At 37.7% G+C, this 11,497-nt stretch overlaps 1 protein-coding gene across 1 annotated transcript; it reads right to left on the reverse strand.

The window, feature by feature from the left end:
• Positions 1–1,459: 1,459 nt before the first annotated feature.
• LOC132103456 (cysteine and histidine-rich domain-containing protein 1-like) lies at positions 1,460–7,526 on the reverse strand. Its single transcript, XM_059508584.1, has 11 exons — positions 7,222–7,526; positions 6,496–6,545; positions 6,250–6,306; positions 5,668–5,822; positions 5,405–5,508; positions 4,620–4,672; positions 3,371–3,441; positions 3,062–3,164; positions 2,857–2,976; positions 2,681–2,743; positions 1,460–2,499 (listed from the first exon to the last, which is right to left on the reverse strand). The coding sequence occupies exons 1-11, from the start codon at positions 7,283–7,285 to the stop codon at positions 2,185–2,187; spliced, it is 1,155 nt and encodes a 384-aa protein (XP_059364567.1). The 5' UTR covers positions 7,286–7,526; the 3' UTR covers positions 1,460–2,184.
• Positions 7,527–11,497: the final 3,971 nt, after the last annotated feature.

The raw sequence follows: 11,497 nt of genomic DNA on the forward strand, positions 1-11,497 counted from the left end.
CCCGCTGTGTGGACACATTTCCCACCCCAGTGTTTGTGAGTGGCACAACACTGCATTACTGTGCTTCTGTTCTATTTCTTCTCTGCCTACGGATGCTGTCACAGGAAATTATCATCATCAGAGAGCAGGAAGTGGATCATCCATCATCTCTCTGTTTTCAGCAATGCAACTCCCGTGCATCACCTAATCCGTTCTGTTTTCTAATCTTATTTTATGATCTTGCTTCTTTTTGTCTCTTTTTATTAACACTCAAGCTGTCAGACACAAACTATAAAACTTTATTTGCTCTCCAAAGAAAAAAACAAAAACATTTATTTGGCCCCATCCTGTCGCCGCCTGAACAACAAGAAAGGAATAAATTAACTCAAAACAATTGTTTTGAAATGAAGACAAACAAGTGCAAAAAAAAAGGAATATCCTGATGAATGAATGTATGGTGGACCTGTATTATACGTCAAACTGGCTGAATAGTTCATCTGCATCAAGTCTCTGTATCTCGCTATCAAAAGATCATCATTTCTGCATGCCTTTAATGCCCTTATGCAGAAAAAAGGTCTATTTTTTTCTTTTTACTCTCGGATCGTCAGCCAAGCCGTGATGGTGTGTCGCTAGTGTGTCAATTGAGCCGTTGTTCTAGAAGCTTCAGTGCCGTAACTCTTGTGCCAAGTGAGTAAATGGAGCGCAGTGGTTTAAAGTGAGCTGTTTCTTTACTCTTTTCTGCAGGAAAATGTCATGAAAGGAAGTGATGCTGTATGTCGTACATTTCAACGTATTTGATCTCGCCTTGCACTTTAATATAGAAAACAATTGTTTAAAAATGCAAACTTAAAAGGTTGAGTGTTTTTTTTCTTAAGAAAACTGGTATCCCATTCATGGAAAACCTATGATGAGATACGTTAGATATAAGACTTCTTAATGTTATTAAACTGTTAACCCTTTTCAGGGGTCAGGACATGGAAACCCTGAGGGGAAAGCAAAACTTGAACTTGCCTAATGTGTGGATCACAAACAGTATTTATCAACAGACTCCAATGGTACGGTGTAACACGTTTCCATTAAAAGAAATAATATACACAATACTGGACAATTTCATTATTTTCTTGATAGTTGTGAGCCAATGTCTAACAGTAATGCTCTGTAAAAAAAGAAAAAGACATTACAAATATGGTCTTGATATGACAGTTTGATGGACAGTCGAGGTGATGATTGTGCCTCTTAAACTTGGACTGTATTTTTTCTTATTTTGCATGTCTTTGTTTTAAACTTCCTCATCTGTGATGAATTGTTGCTGCGTGCTGTTTAGTTTTGATTGACATAGAAAACATTACTTTGACCATCTCCGCGTACCAACACATCGGTTATGACTGTGGTAATCGGGTACGAGCGGAAGGCAATGATTTATGAACAGAAAATGTATTTTTGAATTTTTCTTTGAACAGAAATAATGAACCAAAACAGAAGAGATTGATTTTTTTTATTTGCTGGTACCAATCCTCTTCATTGTCAAGACTACTGTTTACTTTTAAGATGTATTATTTATCCTTTTTATTTAAAACATTTTTGCCATAAGGGTTGCAGTCAAGCTTCCATGGCCTTGGACTCCGTCTGACTGCAGACACCTACTTCAGGATTGTTGCTGTCAAACTTGACTCAAAAATAAAGTCTGGCCATTGCTGTTTGACTTGTACTTCATTGTCATGGTTTCACATAACAGAGCTCAGGTTGTTTTCTTGTTATTTTAAAACGGTTCATTCATTGCATTGTCAGTGCTGAAAATCTACATTATTTTCAGCTACCGGTGAAAAGTCTGGGCTTAGTAAGATTTTATTTCACTTTACTTCAGCAAAAGTGGAATTAAAGTCTTTTAAATTCATTTTTATTTTTACACAAGGATCACAAGACTGGAGTAATGGTTGCTGTAAATTCAGTTTTACAATCAAAGGAGTAAACTACATTTTAAAGTCAGAACAGGTAGAACAGAACTGTCTTTCAAAAATATAAAAAATGTTTTACCAACCCCCAAACGTTTGAAGAGATTTTTAAGACTTCTCTTACTTTTAAGCACACAGTAATATATTTTAGCAGACAAAAAAAGGCTAACCTCACATTTTTATAAAGCCCATGTGATATTTTAAACAAATACATAACCTCAGAAACGCAACCATTACACCTCAGAATGAATGCTCATTTTTCGGGGGGGACAGCAGCAGGCTCTTCTAGCTCAGGTGGTCCATCACCTGCCTGGTTTTCTACTTTTTTCTCCTCGCTCTCTTCTTTCTCCTCTTCGTCTTCGAAGTCAGACTCACTGATGTCATCATCTGAGATGTACCAGTCGGGTTTGACGTCTTCCTGTTCTGTGTTCATCTCGTCGGTGACCTCTGGCTCAGGTTTGTGTTTGGGGTCCTCAAGTTTCCCCCAGGCTACAGCATTAGCCTTCTGCATGGTCACCTCAACCTTAGAGGGCACCATGTTCACAAAACTGCTCTTCACATCAATCACCTAAGAGACCAGAAGTGGACACAAATGTTTGACTTAGGAGTAAATAAATATGGTGTGTGTGTGTGTGTGTGTATATAGTTGTTCAAACTATTTTTGTGACATGTTTTTATGCACTAAACTAAAAGCATTACTTTATAAGTTTCAGGAGGATATATCATAACAGACAGTACAGCAATCTTACCCCCCATAAGTGGATGTCCTTATGAAACACTTTGTCACCCTCAAACTGAATGTGGCATGTTAACTGCAGATTAATGGAGACAAAAAAAAGGATTTATAGACAAAGACACAAATACATTTATAAAATGTCACTGGATGCTGATGTGAATTGACTTCTGCGTGTTGTTTTGAACTCACCACTGTGCGGTTTGCCTCCACGTAGGATTGCTCTGGACTGGAGTTCTTGGCGTAGATTGTGATCACGACCTGGTTTCCCGTCTGGTGCCAATCATGCCTGCAAGCCACCTTCTTCTGGTCCTGCAGACCCAACACAAACACGATTATACAGCGTGTGTCCATGCAAATAACTATCCACCGAACAAAAAAGTGCATTAGCTGTCACCTGTTTGGGGATCCAGCAGTGTTTTCCTGTTGTGCAGCCCTTCTGATCCAGGAAGGCATTGAAGTCAGTGGTTTTTATGCAGCAGCAGTTCCAGTATTTGTATCTAGACAGTGATAGCCAGATGGGAATTATCATGCATCTCCTGTCTCGTCTAACAAAAATATCTTTAGTGAGAGAACTTGTGTGAACACATCATGATCGCTTGTTGAATTGGACTGCACATGAGAAGCTTGGTGAAAATAGGCCTTGCCTTTTATAAAGCTTGAGTCATATTTCCAAATAAAGACTCAAATTCTGTGGGTTTCTTACCCTTCATGGAAGACAGGGACCCCGGGATGATATGTGCAGATCTCTGCATTCGTCTCTGGACTCTGGTAAATCTGAATGCACAAATAATCAGTTGTTTGAACAGCTATTCATAGCCAACACACAGACTACACCCTTAAGAATGACATTTCTGCTCGGGAGAAACACTCACAGCAACTCAGCATGTTCTCAAAAGCAAAACTTTAAAGTGCTGATGCACCTGAAATCAGCATAAGCTCTGTGTCATCCGTTTACTGCCTTCACACCTGAAAATACACTCATTTTTCTACTCATCCAGATAGATAAATGAGCAGGAGGCTGTAACAGAGCTATACGTACTGTCTCACTGGCTAAAGAAAAAACCATTAACTCTGACAAAAGAGAGAACCAGCATTGTGCCATTAACATGATGAACAGGACCGCGCATAATTCAGAATTGAACAATTGTTTTCCTTTCACCACAAAAGATTACATTTCAGTTTCCACAGGAGTGGAATGGAATTTGAATGAGAATAACAAGAAGAGGATTTTAGTAAACTGCAGTTCAAAGTCTGTGCTTACACTGTCTGAAACCACAGCGCATAACATGACATTAAATGAGATATATGAATTAAATACCCCAAATTAAATTCCTTGTGACATTTCAAACCACCTATGAAAACATGCTTATAGCTAATTCATAGTGAAAAAAGCAAATAATAATAATAAACTTACACCAGTAAAAAAAAAAAAAAAAAAAAAGTAATTAATTCAATTGCAAACAACACACAACTTTGCTGATACAGATTTCGTTCTCATATGGACTACAGAACAGCTCCGTAGAGTAATTAACATCATGAACCTTTGTAATTTCAGCAAACTAATCTGTTAAAGATGATCCTTTCCCAGAGAAGGGAAGCTTTAACAGAAGGCACTAAGGTCAAATCCAAGTCAGGGATCTGAACCTGTGGCTTTATTAGTCATTCATTCTCACTCATCTTCTGCTATGCGTCCATTCAACACTACACTGGTAAAACAAAAGCTAAACTACAATCAGTTTCTCTAATCCTGTTCTCATGAAATTAGTTGTAAGGACCAAAGTTGTCTGATGGCGGGTCAGTACTTTTACACTAAAATACTCAAAGGTCCAGGATTGAAACTCTGGGATCTGTCTGTAGTGTCATTCTTTATTATGGCCACTAGATGGCAACTGTATATTTCCTTAAACCAGCTGATTTGTTTGGTGTAATTGACATATTACATGAGCACCTACTGTTTTGCATCCTGGGTTCTTGCACTTAACCCCAACTATGATGACTTGACTTTCTGCAGGACAGTGAGAGGGAAGAGGTGACAGGAGAAAGGCAAAAACAGTGAGATGAAGCAGTCAGCTGATTTCTCAAAAAGCGCATGTCACATTATACAATATATATATAACCAAATTACAGATGTAAATTGTTAGCTCATGTTAATTCACAGTGCATTAACTAATATTAACAAGCACAACCTTTGGTTTTAATAATGCCTTGATATTAACATTAAGATTAATAAATGCTAAAGAAATATTGTTCATTCTTAGTTCATGTGAACTAAAGTCGTAACTAATGAACCTTATTGTCAAGTATTGCCATATGTTTATCCTATTTTATTATTGTTATTTAATTTATGTTTTCAGTTTTCAGTTTAATTTCAGTAAATCGTTTTTGTCATTTTTATTTCGCTTTTTTTAGATCCATCTATATAGTTTTTATCCAGTGGTTTTTCATTTATTTAGTTATTTTAGTACTTCAAGTTAAGCTAACAAAACAAAAATATGTTTTATTGCGCTTGTACCGATATTTTATGTTTTTAAATATTTTATTTCCTTCAACGTCGGTTTCAAGTAACCTTTTTTATGGTTTTAGTCTTAATTTCAGTTAACGATAATAATTTGGATACAGACTGTATTAAATACAGGCTAATAAATAAATTATTTCATGAATAAACATCATTTGTGCCGAAAACAATATGCTTGTGATAAGCTGATCCTGATCTACAGGAACAATAAGAATTGCTCACCTAGCTTCTCTCTCTTCTCCCTCTCAGTGATCTCCATCTTCTCCATGATCTGAGTCAGAGAGGGAGAGATCTTCACCTGCAGCTTTGTCTGTGGCTCATCTGAGCTGGGATGGAGGGAATGGAAAAACAGTCAGAAGGAGCCGTACTTCTCTTTTTGAAAGAGACAAAGAGCAGGAAAAGTGATTTTGTATTCAGAACAATGAGTTGGTGTGTGAAACAGAACACAGTGTGTGTGAGCTGCATATGTACTCTACTGTACATACCTGGGTCTCTCTTTTTCCAGGGCTTCTGCAGATTTGGGTCCCTGGTAGATAATTTCCTTTCCACTGTGCTGCTTCACGTCTCCCTTGTCAGACGTCACCTCCGGCTGCAGAGGCTCCTGAGGTTTCTCATTACTATGACGCCCGCGAGTGCAACCCTGAGAGGACGAGCACAGAAAACAGAACGTGCCTCACAACGTGTGACTGAGAAAACAATCAGCAGACACAGAGCGGATAAATGGCATGTTTGAGATTGTGGGAATGTGGATGTCTCTCCATCACAAAGATTAGTTATTACTATTATAATTATTTTTGAGTTTACACAGCTGCTTTTGTAGTTCTTGACACAGCACTGCTAATATTGGCTGCTATATGATCATTTGGTATATCAGAAGTCATCTGATAAAAAATAGATCTAAAAATAGATGAAAGCCTAGAATTTAATTATTTTATGAATTTATAAAAAAAATTCGGACTTCGGAGTTACTGCATTATACTGATATATTTTCGAACACTTAACGTAGTTTATATCATGAGATCCAGAGCATGAAGAGCAGCGTCACAATTATCATATCATTAGCATACCTTGATTGACAAGAACTCTGAGAAATCTGTCGTCCTCTTTTTACAGCAGGACCAGCCCTGAGGAGAAAAAACCCAAAGAACCACATCAGACAGCCAAGTTCAGAATAAATCAAAAACAGGAATACTAGGCTCCGTAAGAAGCTGGCGAACACGACGGTGCTCTAATCAAGTCAACCCTGACAGAACTGAGCAGCCGGCATTCTGCATGAAGTCTAAACAAAAAGATTGAGACACATTTTAGCTCACCTTTAAGGCATCGTGGAAGATTGGCACTCCGGGGTGAAACTGACAGGCATCTTCAGGTGGTGAAGAGAAAATAGGGTTAGTAGAAGACATTTGTCTACAGAAGTCCATCCTCACTATATTTTATGAACAGGACTCATCAGGACAATACAGCTGGTCCCCATTGACTAGCATAGGGGTTTTTTCCCCTCCATACTATGGGAGTCAATGGGGACCAGCAAATTAAGTTGAACTATCCCTTTAAGTCCAGGCCCCCAGTGTCTCTGAGGCCAACGGATCTCATTTACACTGCAATCAGCTGTCGGCTCACCACTATCTATTTACATAAATCAGTTTCTAAAACAACAGGTCTAGTACAGAATGTGATCAAACATCGCTCTTTCAGTTGTCAAACTCTTAAGATGATACACTGGGCAACTTTTTGAGCAATGTTGCCGTCAGTGGGCAACCAGCTGAGACTCAGGGCCCACGACTGATCTAAAGTATCCAGATAGACATTTGCTGCCCATCGTCAATGGGAAAGTGCCCAAACAATATTGCTCAAAAAAGTTGTCCCGTGCATCACCACCTTAAATGTTGTTGGTAAATTGATAACATCAGGACTGTAATATCATTCATGACATGGATAATTAAAAAAAAAAACAGTTCAATTAAAAATAAGTTCATGATATTATACTTCAACAATAGGCTATATATTGATAAATAGTAGAAATAAAGTAGAAATCTTACCATCTGAGTTTTTGTCAGGGTCAAATCGACCCCCGCAGCCTCTGTTGTAACACAGTAGAGCCATGTTGGCCTGTTTGTTATTCAGGTTGACTTTCACTTTATCACTGGTCACTTTTCTTTGTTTATATCCTTTGTTCTGCGTTCGTCTCGGATACTTATGAACTCGCACGGCCGCTGTCAAACTTCTCCAGAACTTTCAGCCGAGGAGAGATCCAGAAGGAACACGTTCAGGGAAAGAGGCGTTCTAGTCTGAATGAACTCTTAAAATAGCCAGAGCCATGTGCTCTTTCTCTCCTCACAGCTGTTGGGGTCTGTCTGAGAGTGTGACACGTTCCTGGGGTCCAGGGAGAGGGGCTATGTATGTACTATATAAAGTTTAAAATAGTACCTCTTTCCCCGCCAGCATTTTTGAAAAAAGTTGCCAGCCACCACCAGCGATTTTGATGATTTTCACTCAAATTTGATGGCCTCCAGTATATTTTGCTGTATGAATATTTGAATATGCAATACACCAAAAATCAGAGCCCCTACTTAAAAAAAAACAAGTTTTATTCTAGCTTAAAGCATTCTTTATATATATATATATATATATATATATATATATATATATATATATATATAACACTTGAATGTATAGGTTTCATAAAAGTGTACAGTTTTTCTAAGCATGATTATCAAAGCATAAAAAGCATAAAATATCAGCCCCCTTGGTAAATATGATCAAAGGTGGCTGCGAAAATTCATCTGCATGATTAATCCTTTCATCTTTTTATTTAACAAATTCACAAAAATGTATCCTTTCATTGGATATTAAGAATTTGAAACCGGGGGGCGGGGTCCAATTATTGGCCCCCCTAGAAATTCTTATGAGTAAAATATCTCTGAAGTTTATTCCCATTCATATTCACAATTTTGAGCACTCCAGCGTGATTATAAACATGACATTATCCAGCTCTGACTACCTGTTTCACAGAAATATAAAGAGGAGGGGGGAAAAAAACAAATTCCCTTAATCATCCATCAAAATGAGAAAAACCAAAGAATATATTTCTGGTGTGCAGCAAAAGATAATTGAGCTTCACAAATTAGTGAAGTGGCTATAAGAAAAGCAATAGAGCAGTGGAAATTCTCATTTCCACCATCAGGGCAATAATTAAGAATTTCCAACCAACAGAAAATGATACAAAACTGCCTGGAAGAGGATGTGTGTCTATATCGTCCTAATGCACGGTGAGGAGGAGAGTTTGAGTGACTAAAGACTCTCCAAGGGTCACAGCTGGAAAATTGCAGAAAATCTCTGGTTCAGAAAACCTTTAAAAAATTGTCAAACAGCACCATCACCACATATTGTGTGGGAAGGTTACAAGAAAAAATATCCTACGGTAGCTCATCCAAAACCAAACTAAAGCATATTCAGTCATCCGACATTACCGGAACTTAAAATATGACTGGCTTCTATGGTCAGATGGAACTAAAAAATTAGCTTATTAGCAGCGATCACTCAAGATGGGTTTGGTGAATGAACACAGATAAAAAGTACCCCATGTGTACAATGAAATATACTAATGTATTTTTTATTTTCTGGGCCTATATTTCTGCTGGAGGTCCTGGACATCTTGTTCAGATACATGGCATCATGGATTCTATCAAAAACCAACAGAAAAAAAATAGTAAGTGACTGACTCAGTTAGAAATCTTATTATGGGCCATGTTTGGATCTTCCAACAGTACAATAATTCAAACACAAACCTAAAAAACAACAGAAATGGGTCACTGAGCACAAAACCAAGCTTCTGCTATAGCCATTCCAGTCCTCTGACCTGAACCCTGTAGAAAATGAGAGAAGTGAACCTAAGAGGAGAAGCACCAACATGGAGCTGGAAATCTAAAGGGTCTGGAGTGATTCTGGTTGAAGGAATGGTCTCTGGTCTCATATCAGGTGTTCTCTAACCTCATCAGGCATTATAGGAGAAAATTTAGACCTGTTAAACTGGCAAATGGAGGTTTCAAAAACTATTGAATAGAAGGGGGCCGTTAAATGTGGCCAATGTGTATTAGAGAAAAACCTTTATTTAATAATATTTCCCCCAATTTTAAATTACTATTATCCAATGAAAGGATACATTTTTGTGAATTTTTTAAATAAAAGATCAAAAGGATTAACAATGCAAATCAATTTTCACAGCCTTCTTTGATCATATTTACCAAGGGGGCTGATATTTTTGGCCACGACTGTACACAAGCTTTGTACAGACTTCCATATACTTCCTTGGTCAACATATGTGATGTGACATTCAGCCAAGTATGGTGACCCATACTCTGCATTTAACCCATCCAAAGTGCACACACACAGCAGTGAACACACACAAACATGAACACACACCCGGCGCAGTGGACAGCCATTTATGCTGCAGCATTAATAGATGTTCAGAATAAGTAGGCAACATGAAATCTGTTAAAAATGTCCTTTATTAAGAAACCGGCAAGAGCGAGCGTTAAATCCGTTTATTCACAAGGCATTCACTCGTGGTTTAAGTTAGAGGCTTGCAACCATAAATTTTCTTCACAAATACAGACAACAAATCCAGGGACTGAGACCGAAAGAAAGAATGAAAGAACATACAAAAACTGACTCGAGCAGAAATTTCAAGAAGGAATATAACATACTAGATCAGCACAACTAACCACTGACAAATCATAAAAATAACAGATATACACAGAACCCGTCCATCACTACAAAAACAACAACTGCTTACTAAAAACAGCACCAAATTTAATAGAACTTTGCAAACGTTACATGGAACTGTGAAACTTTCCCAGGCATGTCAGACACAAAAACCATGCAAGAAAATGGGTACAAATCATAAAGCAATCAAAAGAAAATTGAGTTAAATCCATCACATCTCTTGGTTCTGGTCATTGCAGGCGTAGAAACATAAGATCGTTGACTTCAACCACTGCTGTGTGGTTCATGAAGCTCACGGCGAAACCAAAGGCTGTTGCAGATGAAGAGGGTGATTGATTCAGTCTTCGTTACACTGACAACCAATACAAGCATTCTATCACACTTGAGAGTTGATGTACAAGCACAATGTCCAAACAGTACATAATGAAAAAATAGTGACTGCACTGTGTGGTTGACCTTCAGATGAGTAGAGCAAATGGTTGAATTATCCTAACCAGATTTAGTTACTTAGTAACTAATGGAATCAGATTGAATGCCTGGAAACATGGTCCAGGAACTACCTTAACGTCATGATGGGAAACAGTCTACTAGAGAGTAATTTGACCTCTCAGAAAATCATTTTGTCATTTAGATGAACTGAACAGCCAAAGACTTGCTGTGAAGTTTGTGAAAGGACCACAAAATGGAAGGTGCTGCTGTACATCCATTTCCATCCATTATAAGCTTACAGCTTCACATACATGTTTAACTGTCTGGACAACTTCAAAACAGAAGATACACAAAGAAACATTGGTTGATTTTTCCTGTTTCTGAGTCCACTGTCAAAAAGTGCTACAAAGAACATCAGGTGGTTCCCGTTGCAGTGAAACTCGTGCAATAGATTCAACAGTAATCACATTGACATACACGAAAACAACACAACACTTCACTACACACATTTGACCAGGTATTTAAAACGTGCATTCAGACTGTAAAAACCCTGCATTATGGGCCGTGAGGCAGACATGAAGTGCAATTCATCAAGAGGCCAGAGAAAAGAAAAGAAAAGAACCAGACCTCAGGTCATCCAAAATTAACTGGAGGGTAATGATCTTCCCGTTTGGGATTTAACAGGCCCTCAATCTGATGAGATGAATGAAATGACAGACAAAATGAAACCAAAGAAAAATAACCAACAACTCATGAATGAAAAGGGACTTTATTTATGTGAATGAAATGCAAACAAAAATGGAAGACAAAAAAAATATATATATATTAAACAATCCCACAGTTTCTGCTTTTTATTTTCACCATGCTGAATAAACTCCTTATGGTCTGCATAAATAAATTACAAAAAACACAGTGGGGAAACAAACAAACATGGAGGTTGTATGTTCTCTTTTTTTGGCATTTGATGATAAACAGATTATTTTAAAAGTTGCTGCATTGCTGCCCTGGGCTGATACATACTGAATACATATTTCTAAACATACTGCATATATCTTTGTAACAGGAAAATAAAGACAAAGAGATGCTTATAAGAATGTAGCAGACAGATAGCTCACCTAAAACAAAACCATTAAAGCAGGAGAAGCTAAGACAGCTCTATGA

Source organism: Carassius carassius, chromosome 2 (assembly GCF_963082965.1).
Source record: "Carassius carassius chromosome 2, fCarCar2.1, whole genome shotgun sequence".
NCBI lineage: Eukaryota > Metazoa > Chordata > Actinopteri > Cypriniformes > Cyprinidae > Carassius > Carassius carassius.